This window comes from Procambarus clarkii, chromosome 31 (genome assembly GCF_040958095.1).
Source record: "Procambarus clarkii isolate CNS0578487 chromosome 31, FALCON_Pclarkii_2.0, whole genome shotgun sequence".
Classification (NCBI taxonomy): domain Eukaryota; kingdom Metazoa; phylum Arthropoda; class Malacostraca; order Decapoda; family Cambaridae; genus Procambarus; species Procambarus clarkii.
In genome coordinates this window covers 29,336,406-29,351,934 of record NC_091180.1, presented here as the reverse complement: position 1 = coordinate 29,351,934, position 15,529 = coordinate 29,336,406, and the positions used below count along the sequence as shown (strand labels likewise).

The following is a 15,529-nucleotide window of genomic DNA, read 5'->3' as shown; positions in this document are numbered from 1 at the left end:
ATAAATATATATATATATATATATATATATATATATATATATATATATATATATATATATATATATATATATATATATATATATATATATATATATATATTTGTTTGTTTGTTTGTTATCATATATATTATTACATGTCTACAAATATTGCCATTTTTATCTTCAAGATTTTATCTTCTATTAAGAAGCAAAGGCACACAGCGGTGTGTGTGTTGCATATTTTTTTCTGCAGCTTGGAGTTAAACTCGTATGGCTGGGACAATTTTTTGTATTAATCAGAAATAATCCAACAATTAACAAATGTGAAGGGAAATATGGTTGATTAGAAAATCAGTAGGAGGAGGAGGACTGAAGCCACATACATAATATTCTTGTGCCCTACTGATAGGTGCAGCTCGGTTGAGGCGTTGTATTTACTATATACTATTTGTGTCTCCAGAATCGAGCTAGTAGCTCTTAGACCCCGCCTTTCTAACCAGTATATTTTTCCTCTATTATGTTTGCTACATATATTCCTCTCTTAACACATACATACCCAGGAAGCAGCCAGTAGCAGCTGTCTATCTTCCAGGTTCCTATTTACTGGTAGATGAATAGGATCATCAGGTGAAAAAACCTACCCATTTGTTTTAGCCTCGGCCGGGAATCGAACCCGGGCCGAAGAATCTAACTACGATCTCCGAGCGCTGTCCACTCAGCCGGGAAGACCTTTGACACCGTGTACTGTTAAATTGCACGGTAATAAAATAATAATAATAATAATAATAATAATAATAATAATAATAATAATAATAATAATAATAATAATAATAATAATAATAATAATAATAATAATAATAATAATAATAATAATAATAATAATAATAATAATAATAATAATATTATTATTATTATTATTATTTGTTTGTTTTTATTATTAATTTTTTTGTTGCTTGGCGACCTTTGACGTTTTTGTATGAAAGAGGCGCCTTGTGCGGACTCTATGACGTCATAAACTCTCTGGCAGGAGGAACCGTGTTGTGTGATTGGTTCATCTTGGCCCCGTGACGCATGTGACGTCATAAGAACGGTGTTGAATCCGCTGGAGAGTTGTGAAGGAAAACAGTGGCAGCGGCGGCGAGTGTTTACTGTCACACTGAGGGAAGGAGGCGTCTGAGGTCACCACTCGCAAGTTTTCTTCACCAGCTACCTCTCCCACCCATCAGTAAGTCCTCAGTACTCTCCTTATACCAACAATTGCAATGCTCTGTCATCTACAGTATACGTATGTGTGTAATATAATTAGTATTTATATATTTTAAATAACATAATATTTAAAGAAATATTTACCTAATTTCATGGAACTAATTTAATTCACATTTTCCCCTAGTAATACAATATTTTCGTGTTACTGTTATCATAAATTTTATTTATTAAAACTATTTCTTTCTTTATTGTCATCTAATTATTGGCAATGCAGTTCAAGGATCTAAGGATATATAGGATGTTCACACTGCATCTATTGCTACTCAATCCCCCAATATTTGTACCTAAGCCATATTACTTTACCATTGTAATCTTAGATATCATCTGATATCATGGTTGTTGTATTGGGTGCATTTTCTACTGCATTATTCCTTGAAACTTTTCCTCGAAATGATCCTCATATTGTGCTTCAGTAAACCAATGTATAACCCTGAAACGCTATCCTCATGTACCTAGTAATCCTTGTTTCTTTATTGTGTATGGTTATTTTTTGTGTATTATTCTGATTTGCTATTGTCTCAATTTCTTCAAATTACCTGTAAACATTTTTTGTTGATTTTACTGTAATTATTCTTCTTAAAATTATCTGTATCTTTAAAGAAAAGCTGTAAAATACCTGCTAACATTTTTTATCAATTTCACTGTTAATTTATCAATTTGTTCTGTTAGTTTAAGAACTTGCCCGAAATGCTATGCGTGCTAGTGGCTTTACAAGAATGTTAATTCAACTTATTTTCTATATTCTGTTAACCCCCAATGTAACTTCTTGTAAATAAATAAATAAATGAATAGTACACTTAATAGTATACTTAACGAAATTCCCGTCCTTCCTTCGTCCTGAGAATGATGGACGTCTACTATTAAGTGTAGTATATATCCTTAAATCCTTGAACTGTGGTGCCAAACCTGACCTTAAATTAAGTGTTTCCTAGAGGGTTGTAATAGAACTCATGAGCAACACAAGATAACCAAATATATTTTTGATATCCCAAGAGTGAGTTTAAACCAAAGCAAAAATGCTGTGCAAATCGTGGGTACCACATTGTGGAATGAACTCCCAAATGTAATTAAAAGCTGTACATCTCTCAACCACTTTAAAAAGGGGGATTATGAAATACTGTATTTACTTAATATCATGTGATTAATTTAATTTTTATTTCCCCACTGAAATAAGATTTTTGTGTGTCTTTTGTTATCATGAATTTTATTTACTGAGAATGTATCTATTTTTTGTAAAATTGCTTACTCCATATGTTATCTTACTTTTGAAGTGTTTACCCCCATTAAACCTTTTAAATTGTACTAATTTACTCTATATTACATTATGTCCAGAAAACTTTACTGTGTATTTCCTTGTGGTTATTAATATTAAAATACACTTCTGTACTGTTGCTAGAACTACAGATTCCAAAATGTATATACTGTACTCGTTATCATTAAGTATCACTTTTATATTGTATGTCATTTATTATTTCTTGAACATTCTCACATGTGTTAGCTTTCTTCTCTTTTTAGTATGAAGTGTTTACCCCATTATACTGCACCTATAAATAATTTTTTACCTAAATTATTTTAAGTTTTACCAGCTACGCTTTGCATAGCATTGGTTTTATATTTGTGTAACCCTCTATATCTACAATTGTCCCTTTACCTTCTGTACTTTGTATGCACATTCTTTTTAAAAAATTATTATTATGACATGGAACATGGACAAATAATGGGTTGATATAATAATTACTCCTGTCAGTGACCTGTAGTCTGTACCATACTCAGTTTAGAAAATTAGGAATGGCTCTTGAATACTTATCCTTTCTATGTTTCCAAAGCCTAATTTTATGATTTTTACTTATTTATGTACTGTATTAGATTTATATATTGCAGTATTATAAAATAGTTCACAGAACATCAAGTGAATACTTTAATTTCAGCCATGGATATCACATCTGCATTTTCAACATATGGGTCATGTGTGGAACGGGAAACTGAAGTGCGTGAGAGCGTACTGGCAGCTGTAAAGGATTTAGAAAAAAATTCTTACAAAATTAGTACCATACTGGAAAAGATGCATAATGCAGAAGGGATACAGGTATAAAAATACTTTTTGGTTCTTTAATCTTTTAACTTACGAATACAAAATTCAGTAGTTGTATATATAATGTTTATTGCAGATAATACTGTACTGCATACTTAAAATGTGAAGTAGCATTATGGTTTAAAATGTTTAGTAAAGTTATTTGAACACTTAAAAAGTGGCCCTTGAAGAGATGAATGCATTTTAGTACATGTGCATGGCTCAGGAGTAGCAAGTGCGTGTGCGGCAGAAGGGGGAGGGGGCTGAGGGCGTGTGTGCATGGTCGAGGTAACATATAGATAGTACCATAATTAGATTACTTGATATATGTGTATATTATTAAATGGCAACCGATTTTCACATTGTTTGCGTAAATAGCTTTCTCATTTGCTGGAATTCCAGAATCTCCAGACAATTTGTTTAGAATGCCATGCAGAGCTCACAAAGGTACCTGCTCTCTATGAAGCACTGCAGGAGAAAGTTCCCATTGGAGAATATTATCGGTACCACCACAACTTCCGTGGAACTACACAGCGACTTGTAGCAGCCACGTGTCTCATCATATACCTGGAAGAGAGTCGGTAAGATTCCTTATTGTGGTGGCTGCATGTTGGAGGCCTCATTCACTTGCTCACTCTCAGACTAGGATTCATATGGAATGTCATTGATGCAGACCTCTCCCTGTCCACACCCCCCCAAATGCAAGCTGTTATCTTGTATGAACTCTTCTAAAGCATGACCCTAAACACTCATTTATTTGATGAGCTTATTATTTCCTTTAGAATGAAATTTATTTTCTAGGTTAGTCATGGTAATAAAAGGATGAAGCTGGAGCCAACTGTGTACCAGAGTATTCATATGGTCAGTTGACTGGGATTTCACATGTACAGTGGTACCTCGGAATGCGAGTGTCCCTGTATGCGAGTTTTTCGGAAGACGAGCAGGATTTACTCCAAAAATATGTCTCGGAAGGCGAGGGTTACCTCGGGACACGAGTTTGTTGATACGTGTACAGGCCGACTGGCGCGTGGTGGCATGGCGATTGCGCCTCAGTTTACCAGTGTCTCGTGTCCAGTGACTATCCCACCTGAATTCTTCACAAGGATTTACAGTTTTTTATCGGTTTTTTGGCTATTTGAGCATAAAAATTGTCATTATATATCTTGCCATGGGTCTCAAGAAAGCCATTGGTAAGGTTCAACCTAAGAAAATAGCTGTGAGTAGAGGCAGTAGAGGATGTCCCTTCTTGATTAAGAAAATGTGTGAAGTATGGGAAGAACTGCAAAGTTTTGTTGAAAAAACTCACCCAGATAAAGCTGTAGCAGGCCGTTGCATTGACATTTTAAATGATAATGTGATGTCTTACTACAGACAAGTGTTAAAATGTAGGGAAAAACAAGTGTCATTAGACAAATTCTTAGTAAAACAAGCAAGTCCTAGTGGTATGCAGGCAAAATGTGCCAGAGTGTGCATACCAGTGAAGTCCTCACTGCCTGATGTGATAATGGAAGGGGACTCCCCTTCCAAACAGTAACTCCTCTCTTCCTCCCACCTCCTCACCATCTTCCATACGCCTACAGCATTCAACAGCAAGGTAAGTAATAACTTGAACATAGTTTTGTAGGTTTATTTAGATGAATTAGGTATAAAAATTTAGTTTGATGTGGGGTTTTTGGGGTAGTCAGGAACGGATAAATTCATTTCCCTTTATTTCTTATGGGGAAATTAGCTTCGGAATGCGAGTTTTCGGAATACGAGGCGTCTCCAGGAACCAATTAAACTCTTAAACTGAGGTATGCCTGTATCTGTGTGTTGAGTGAACATGTTTCAAATGAATCAGCCTAGGATTGAATAATTGCTGTAGTGATGTTCTTCAGAATGGAACAACCAGCGTGAGGCTGGTGAGGGCTGAGTGCTTTATCTTGTCGTTGTTAACTTTTGGTTGTCCATGAAGTTGGGCCAGGTGGGGGGGGGGGGAAATCTTGAGAGCATTGGCATTATACATAACTATAAGGCCACCAACATCTCCCTAATGTTGAAGGTTCTGGATGTACTGACCAGTCCAATCAGACCAGGTCAAGACGAAATGCTTCTTCTCAAACAGCTCTCTACCTTGTTCAGAGTTTGGATAAATGATAAGTGGCAGGCCATCCCAGAGTGGTGTGTTCCCCAGAGGGGAGCAAACTTGTGCTTCATATAAGGTTTTGCAACCTCTGCTATCAAGACTTATGAAATGCATCTTAGGGCTGTAAGATTCTTGGCTGCCTTGCTAGGTTTAACATGTGGTTCATGATGGTCATTGAACAGTAAAACTTCATTCCTATGATAACTTCATCACTGAGCACTAGATTTTTCTACCTATCCATATTCCTGTGTCAGGTTCAATGTCAGACAGTCTAGTTATGATCATTGCTTGTGTTTTCTCTGCAAGTTGTGACTAATAAGACTTACAGCAAATGCCATTTTCTCTCTTATATATGTAAAGGTTAGTGTGTTCATCAGCATAGGCTGGAGCTTCGAAATTAGTAGACTTTTCACAACAAGGGGCCAAGCACATTGCCCTATGGTACACTAGCACCAATTGAGTGGCTTTCAGATTCTGCTCCACTGAGGATGAATTTTAAAGAACCTCTCTCCCTCCATTACAATGTCATGTAATCATAACACTCTCTGTACTCCATACACTACCATGTTCATATCCTCAAGTATGTCAGATGGTAATCCTTTTCTTGATTACACTCCTGCAATCAAAACATATCTACTTCATATTTTGTCAAATTTGAGTTTTTATTAGTGCTAACAACAGAATCTGCATTTCTGCATATTTAATTCAAAATCGTGTGAAAATTTTAAATGCAGTACAGGTTAAAAAAACTGGTAATTTATTGACACTGTAAATCTGATCCACTGGATTTTTTGATAATCTGCATAACTAATACATTGCATTGGATAATGTGACCAAAATCCTTGCATTTTGTTCAGCTTTCCATTGGACTGGGTTTGTTTGAAGTGTGAGAACCCACTTTATTCAAACATTTTTGTTTCAAGTTTATACAGTATAGTAAAGTTCATTAGATTAGTAAAGCTTGTTATATCAAAGTTACTCTATAGTCACTTTCATTTGCATGAAAGTGTAATTGTTTAAACAGTTTACTTAACAAAAAATTATGCATCAGAAATATATTATGAACAATTGCCTTTTCATACAGCCTGCCTCCTCATGAAGAAGTGGCCAAATCCTTGGGATTAAGTACACAGAGAGAAAAGGGTTTCCACTTGGACTTGGAGGACTACCTTCAGGGGACTCTGGGTATTAGTCATGAGCTCTCAAGACTTGCCATCAATTCAGTTAGTGCAGGTGAGTGTGATATGTTTTCTTGGGTAGTCGAATAGACTTGGTGCTGCTGATGATTACTTGTGATTGTGTGTACTCTATATCAATTATGCTTTGTTTTGTTCACCAGCAGGAAGCCATTACCATATATACACACTTTGCACATTTCTCTTATGTAACACTCGCACATAATCAAGTAGAATGTGTGAATCGACTTCATAATGGTCAAGGACAGATCGAAACGTCGTCATCTCTTCATCTTCTGGTGTGTGGTTTGGTCATCATATCTCAATGTTACTGTCACTCATTGTCTGCATGACTAGTAGCTATATATAACATACAATTACTATACTGTACTACTATGTAACCACATTAACATGTACGATAATATTTTAATTATTTATAATTATTATTATTTGTAATCAAATTCACAAGTGAGAATGAATAGAATGGTGTTCTTCCTTTTTTTGATACTACACATTATGCTTCAGAGACATCAAAGACAATAATTAACTGCAACAAGGAATTAGTGAGGTGCAACAGTCTTGGATGTCCCTTTCTGGAAAATTTACCCAGATTTCCATAATCATTAGCCTTTTTCCATTAAAGGAAATAAAAACTATTCAATTGCCCTATCTTCAATTTTTTTTTATATAATTATGCTAAGAGAATCAAGTCAAAAGTAATTGTATTAAATTTCAAACTTTTACTCAGCCAAGAAATAGAAATGGTCTTAGGAGCTGCTGTTTTTTTTTAGGCTCTTCTAACATCTTCAAACATTTATTTAATGAACACAACATTGTTCACTCAATTTGTAATTACCTTACACTTAGGTAATTACAAATTGTGAAATATCTAAAAAGGTGTTAGGTAATATGTTCATTGTTTGTGATGTGTGTCTGTATGTGTATGAACGCATACTGAACGGGGTGAGGATAGTTTGAGCTACCTCATCCCTTTGTGTGTATTTTACCTCAATAAACTTATTTCAATTTCAATCTAAAAAGATGATAGTACTAACAATGGTTAGTTATGTTAAAAAAATGGCCAATTTTTTTTTTAACATCTATACAAACTTTAAAACAATAAATTATATTTTTAAAGCACAATTTGTGATCTACACAGACCCAGAAAACATCATTATTGTGATCACTCCAATCCATCCTTTAAAGCGAGGCACAAGTGGCCTTTAAATGGTTAGCAAAATTCAAGACAGCTCGTCTCTGCTGGGGTCCCTGGAGATTTATGTATTCTGGGAAATTAAGACTTATTTCCTAGTGTTAGAGACAACTTTTACTGTCCACTATACTCTACAAGAACCTCAAAGAAAAAACTGAAATACTATGTTATATGCAGAATGACAGTGAAAATTGAAAAGATAACAGCAAGTGTGCTTTCAACTTGCTTTCAAGACATTTGGAATGGCGATGGCCTATCCCCTTTTTCCGTTCTGAGTAATTTATATATGGAGTTCTTTGAAACAAAAATCTTACCAAGGATTCTACCCCAATTCTATAACAGTTTGGTATAGGTATGTATATATTTTGTTTGTGGCCAGTTAACCATGAGCAATTGGATTTCCTGAACCAAGTTAACTCGCTGGTCTCGTCAATCAAATTCACAAGTGCAGCCCACACAAGTGAGAATGAATAGAGTGGTGTTCTTCCTTTTCTTGCCATTATTATCCATAAAGTCAATAGGTGTTTTAAATTTAATGTTTACAGGAAGCCTACTAATGTTTGCTCATATGTACACTTCTATTCCAATCATCATATTTAAAGTTAAGGAAGCAGTGTTTTCTGGAATGTTTCTCAAAGCCCTGAATTTATTAATGAAGAAATGGCTAAGATATACAAAATTGGAATGAAGCTGCAATACCTTTGCAGTACAGTTCTTGATGTAGCGTTAGGACAAGCTAAGCGAACGTTCTACAATAGTACTCTCGGGGCTAAGTCTGACCCTAGAAACTCGCTTGTGCCTCTTTACTCAGAAGGACTTGCTGAACTTTCCTCAGTTGTAAAGAGTTTTAATATTTGGTGTTGAAAAATAATAATACGATCCAGTCCATTTTAATCAAGAACTCGCCAGTGTCTGCTGCTGGGTGTGTATTCAATCCCTTGCAAAGATCACAAGTTAAAGTACATCGGCCAGACTGATAAATTATTGGAATCTCACTTTTCTCAACAGTGTCACTCAATTCGAACCGCACAACAGTCCAGTGCATTTAATATACATGCTAGCCTTTGTGACCATTTCAATTTTACCAGTCTCCGTGGTGTAGTGGTAAGACACTCGCCTGGCGTTCAGCGAGTGCTTTGTCATGGGTTCGTATCCTGGCCGGGGAGGATTTACTGTGCGCAAATCCTTAACTGTAGCCTCTTGTTTAACTCGACAGTAAAATGGGTACTTGGTTGTAAAATCGATCCTTCGCGGCGGTGATCGTATTCCAGGAACCTGCCCGAAACGCTACGCGTACTAGTGACTACAAGAATGTAATTTTTTTTTTTTTTTTTTTTTTTTTTTTTTTTTTTTTATAGGTATATACAAAAGATACAGTACAGTACTTGTTTTTGATGTCCAGAGACAGAAAATAGAGCAAAGTTTGGTACTTAATGGTTTGGTTTGGACATAGCTTATAGTGCTCATATGTACTTTTCTAGGTGTCTATCAGTCATCATACAGTTTAAGGGCTGTATATATGCCTAAAAACAAGAAAATTATTTAAAGGGATTATATACCATTTAATTATTTTTTATCAAATTTAACAGTTTTATTAGATACCTTTGTTTCAATGTGTTTTAAAAGAATATTTGCAAGAGTTAATCATGTATTTGCTCTTGACAAACTGTTTTCATTTAGCTTTGCTATAGCTTTGTTTCCTGTTAGTTCTTGTGGTGTGCTCACACATCACTCACTGTCTGCCCAGCTTCTTGGCATATTTCTATTTTCCTGCGGCAAGTGGAAAGCCGACACATTGGTCACTTATATTGCAAACTATTTCCGTTTAAAAGTAAAAGTTGCCGAGAATAATTACAGTACTGTATAGTACATTATTAAGAAGAGGATATATTATTGCATATTTGGTTTTGTCATGATCCATTTTATAAACCAAAGATACTACAGTGTAAGAAAATAGGTTTAATCAAACAGTTTATAGAGTTAAAATAATTTTTTTTTTTTTTCCAGGAGATTACTCTCGTCCTTTCCAGATACGGCAGTTTTTGCGAGATCTCCATTCGGCCTACTCTCTGCTGTTTCCTAAGAATGAATTAAGAAAGAAATTTGATGAACTCAAATATTCTTTGAAGAAAACAGAAGAGGTTGTCTACAATTTGTCCCTTCGAGGACTTAAGCCCCAAGATACTGAAACCTCGGGCTAGATCTCTGTCACAGAATATGGTTTGGATGTTAAATATAAGATCTCCGACTTAGTCACCTGAGTGACCTCGTGTGTTTGTATTGTTCAGCTCAGATTTTTAAAACACCTCTAAAGTATCTAAGGTATTGATATTTTTGTACTGGGTCAGTATGTCCATTAGTTCATTAACAAAAAATCTGAATAATTGTGGGTGCACTGTGTTGAAATCCAGTAAGGAAAGGAGAATATTATGTTCTGGGATTGTACTATCTTACTAGTGACAAGACCTATTAGTATTCAAGTTGACATATTAATTACTTTATGCATTTTATTTATGAAGAGATTAATGATAACTTTTGAATGACAAGTATTTACACTTCTAAACAAGGCTGTATCAATCTAGAAGGAAGTATGTATTATTGTATATTCTTTGAAATCAATTATTATACAAGTACTGTGTACCATAATTTAGGAAGCATGAATTTTGAGAATATAGAAAACTCAAGTATTTTTTAACCTGTTCTTGCCACAAAAGTAATCTGATGACAGTGCTCTTATGTACCATGACAGACAGAGATAAGCTGTTTGTCCTTTAACTTTTAATGTGTTGTGGATAAGTTGGTATATTTTGGTTTTGGAAGACCTGGTGCATGAGGGGATGGAGGAAGGCTAATTAGGTAAATACGTGGATGATAAGAAAACATTCTCTACATTGTAGTCTTGTTCTTTTTCATGATATATGTATGATTGAGTTTGCTTGCAGCCATGTGAACTTGCCTGTATGTACATAGTTTGTGTGCATGTTTGTGTAAATTTTAGACTTGACAAGAGTATTTTTTTATGTAAACCACTGCCTTCCTCTCCCAGGCTTAATCTAGTTCCAGATTATTTATTCAGAATGTGATATACCTTATCATTAAATGAATTCAAAGCAATGTTAGACTAAACTAGTCGATAAACAAATTCCATTTATATGCTCTAGTCAAAAATTTTGGCCAACTTAATTCATACCAAGATTTCTTTGTTGCAAATATATTGTTTACTTCAGCTTCGCAAAACATCCATGGAGTGCACACTGTTTTGGCTAGATCTTGATCCATATTTATAGGGTCAGTTCATGAAAGGTGAAAAAGATCAAATTTATTTACCAAGTCAATAATCACCCAGTTGGCATTTTATTATGACGATGCATTGCACAGGGTCCAATGTTATGCTTGTGGAATTTATTATTGTGGTACAGTATACTGTTTTCAGGAGTTAAAGAAAATGGCAAGATAGCCATTTATCAACTTTTTCTTTTTTTTTTCAGACATATTCAATACTTAATTATTGGTATATTTATGAAAAAGTATATTAGATGTTAACTTTGAAGATAAATAGACTTTTTTTCCACTTCCATTAACAAGTAAATTAGTAACTACAATCATTTTTGTTAACTAAAACACATGAATTGTTGAATTTATAATAGTTATGGTTTGTTAGTTTTTGTACGTGGACAAATGGTTGCCACCTTGGGTAGGATGTTATTCAGTTATCTTGGGGGTTTTCAAGTTTGAATTGTGCTCTATAATGTTGATCATTTTCAGATAATCCACATTTGTTTCTGTATTTACACAAAAAATGCTCAAAGTACTTTATTGTATATGATTTTGACCATTAAAAAGTGACCCTATACTACAGTAAATATTTATTCTCAAGAAAATGGAAGGCAGTCATTGTTTTTCTCATTACCTGTTTATGATTTTTATATTAAGAGCATTTCTATTAAAATTATTTAATAAGTAATAATATAAATTATTAATTAAAATAATACAAATAAATAAATAAGGGAATCAGATATTTCCTATACAGATCTCCCATATTGACCTCTGAATGTATGATAGACCTGATGAGCTGGGGACAGCATATGCTTTAACAGTGGGAGTTTGATTACCACCTTGGACTGTCGTTGAGCAACCCGAGGGCAGTAATTATACTGTAACAAGGACTGCAATAAAATTTATTAAACTTGAGACGAAGCAAAATTCACACTAGTTATTCCCTCTATCATGCATGAAGTGCCACATATCTAGAAGTCTGTTGACCCATACATATTTCTACTACTAGGCTTAGGTTTGGTTACAAGTACAGTACCTTGTACTGTTACAAGTACGACGTGGATCTGACCAAATGTAAACTGTCAGCAGAACTATTCACATACTCGGTACTTTACGTTACTATGTTATCAAGTGAAAAAAATCATAGAATTTAGAGTTTTATCACAAGTGTTCAAGAAATGTTCCACCAGAAAATGTACTACTAGAAGTCTTAGCTAAACATCCCAAGTTTTCTTACTGTAGGTAGTGTATGCACACACATGTAAATTCTCCACCTATATCCATTGAATGGATGTGGGGTGTATGATAAGCAAATCAAATTGTTAAATTAATTCACCACAAATGTAAATAATTCCCATTGTCACAGACAGGAAACCTGCATATATAAGCATATTGTCTTTCCTACTGGAAAACTATATTTACCTTCCCCAAAGATGCAATTTTGGCCTGGTACAACAGTTGGCTAACTTTTAGGCAACTGTTGTGCCAGGGCCTCACCAGGAGTGGGCCCTGATGAGGCCACTCCTCACCGAGTCTTCCTTGCTGTCGGAAGAATGCTGACCAGGACCACCTCTGTCTTCTTGAGGTCAGTCCAAATCCAGGGCTCACAAGTCCTTCCTTTGACCTCCCAGCACCACTTTCCTGGAGATCTGGTGGACTACCATACTTCGGAGTCTTATCTGAATTTACCCGAATTCTTGTCTGCTTCTCGCGGCTTCAGCACTCCCGAATTCCTCCCGGGTAGTTGCTCAGTGTCTTCTGTGCCCTTAACCTCAATTACTACCAGTCTAGATATTCACCTTGTAGGTTAGACTTCATCTTGCAGGAATGAAGAGCTGTGTGACTTGTTTGTACAATGACCCAAAACATAGTGACGTCCGGACGGCACCCGAACTCCCGCGTCAGGCGGCCACATCACATCAGGGCATTCTCTCATTGGTGACTTCTCTAATGCCAAGGCAATCACCATATCTACATTCAGGGGACCCAGTGTTTTAACTTAAGGTGTCCTCTCGGTGAGAACTAATATTTCCTGGATATGTTTAGGTCAGCCAGCTTGTCTTCTCAGGCTAGACTCCATCTCTTCCACTAGCCAACTTGTAACTGAAATAATATAAAATCCTGGCTTCTTGCTTCCTCTAAAGTGTAACCACACAAAATTAGGGGGCTTCTAGACTATGTACAAGTTAGAGTATGACTTATTAGGTGGGAGAGGAATATATCTTGCCAGTTCATTAGCAACATATTTACCTGAATATACCCTAGAGCCCCTGTCAAAAGTACTCCCCATTTGCCCTGATGATTTTTTCCAGCTGGATTTTAACATTTAACAGTTTTGGCCTTTACAACTTGGTGGTGGTTCCATGGGTTTATATCCCTGTGGGTGAAAAAGCATCTCTGTTTTCAGTCCTACATTGTGGCTTGAGCTAGAAACCATTGTTCTTTGTGTTACATCTGACCTTTTGAAGAAGTTGTCTGGATCAACATTCTCCAAACTTTAGAATTTAATTTTTTTTGGGTAGGGTGGCTAAAACTCATGCATGGATAAAATTATTTATTTATAAGTAATATAGTTAATTACTTCATAGTAAATTATACATCATGGATATATAAAGTAAATTAACTGTAATCTATATACAATATTAAGGTGTATAATTAATGTGAATAACATCAATTAGCCTTCATGTAAAATAAATGGGAATGAATCTGACTGGAGAAATGTGGTAAGTGGGGTGCCACAAGGGTCCATTTGGGGCCAACCCTTTTTGTCATATATATCAATGACATAGATGAGAATATTACAAACCACATCATCAAATTTGCAGGTGACACAAGATTGATAGTAAAGTGGGAACGAGATATATATATGCGGAAAAACCACATTTGAAAAATATAGAATGCTTAACGCGTTTTCAGCTAATTTGCCTTCATTAGAGCAAAGTATGTAGAATGAATTAATTCCTTCATTCTACTTTGCTCTGGTGAAGGTGAATTAGCCTAATATATATATATAATCCCCCATTTGGATTACTATATTCAAGCATGGAGTCGTCCTCTTCAGAAGGACATAGCTGCTCTGGAGAAAGTGCAACACCAGGCAACAAATCTACTTGATAATGGTCCAGGACGGACCAAAATGTCGCTGTCTCTTCACTTTCTAGTGTGTAGTTTGGTCAACATTTTTCAGCCACGTTATTGTGACTCCTCATCTGCACCATTCAACAAAAATTATTCTGGGGCCAAGTCATCTTGTATCAAGAATGGTTGAGGGCCACAGGGCTAGCAACACTGCAAACCAGACATGGCAGGGCAGAAATTAAAACTTTTAAATACTGAACAAGTTAGAGGATGTTGATCCAGACAACTTCTTCAAAAGGTCAGATGGAACATAAACAAGGAGCAACGATTTCAAGCTCAACAAGCCACAATGTAGGACTGAGAACAGGAGATGCTTTTTCACCCCACAGGGTTATAAACCCATGAAACTGCCTACCCACCAAAGCCGTAAATGCTAAAACTGTTAAATTTTATAATCTAACTGGAACAGATCATCAAGGCAAATAGGGGGACCATTGACAAGCATCTGGCTTCCTGTCCTTGTCAGGCCACTAATATTTCCATTCCAATTTACTACTAGAGTTAGTGACCCTCAGGAATATTAAGGATTTTGCAGAGTCTATCTTGCTTTCACTTCTTATATAGACATAAAATAGACATGGGAGTCTTAATGTTTTTTGCAAGTTTTCTCACATAGTTCCTTTTTGTTGATTGGGTTACTTTGTGGTTACCTTGTGACGATTTTGGGGCTTAGCGTCCCTGCAGCCCGGTCCTTGACCTGACCGTAACAAATCAAATCAAATTAAATCAAATGTTTATTCAGGTAAAGTGCATACATACAAGGTGAATTAACAAACATAATGTTGAATTAATAGATAGAGCTAGTACATACAATGCCTAAAGCCACCTGAAATGCTATGGGTGCTAGTGGCTTTACAAGAATGTAAATTCAACTTAATTTCTATGTTCTCTGTTAACCCTCAATGTACCTTCTTGTACAGTATATAAATAAATAAATAAATAAATAAATATTATGCACATCAGGGTTTCGGGCAAGATACGCAAGATTGGGGTAACATAAGTTACATACAAATTACCATCTACTTTGTTACTACTTTGGATATTATTAATTCTTGGATTAATTTGATCAGTGGATTTATTATAAAACAAAATATAGAAGGTTTTATCAATGTTAGGAGCGAGTTTGTTAGCAGGTAGCTAAAGATGACCCAAGATAGCCAAAATTTATTTATTTATTTATTTATATACAAGAAGGTACATTGGGTTTGTGAGAATACATAGCATAGTACAGTAATTACACTCTTGTAAAGCCACTAGTACGCGCAGCGTTTCGGGCAGGTCCTTAA

The 15,529-nt window shown here is 35.4% G+C and overlaps 1 protein-coding gene across 1 annotated transcript; it reads left to right on the top strand.

Annotated features, from left to right (window-relative positions):
- The first annotated feature begins 1,066 nt into the window (after positions 1-1,066).
- Positions 1,067-11,682, top strand: trsn (translin). Its single transcript, XM_045743475.2, has 5 exons — positions 1,067-1,204; positions 3,174-3,331; positions 3,719-3,897; positions 6,526-6,674; positions 9,837-11,682. The coding sequence occupies exons 2-5, from the start codon at positions 3,176-3,178 to the stop codon at positions 10,028-10,030; spliced, it is 678 nt and encodes a 225-aa protein (XP_045599431.1). The 5' UTR covers positions 1,067-1,204; positions 3,174-3,175; the 3' UTR covers positions 10,031-11,682.
- The last annotated feature ends 3,847 nt before the right edge of the window (positions 11,683-15,529 follow it).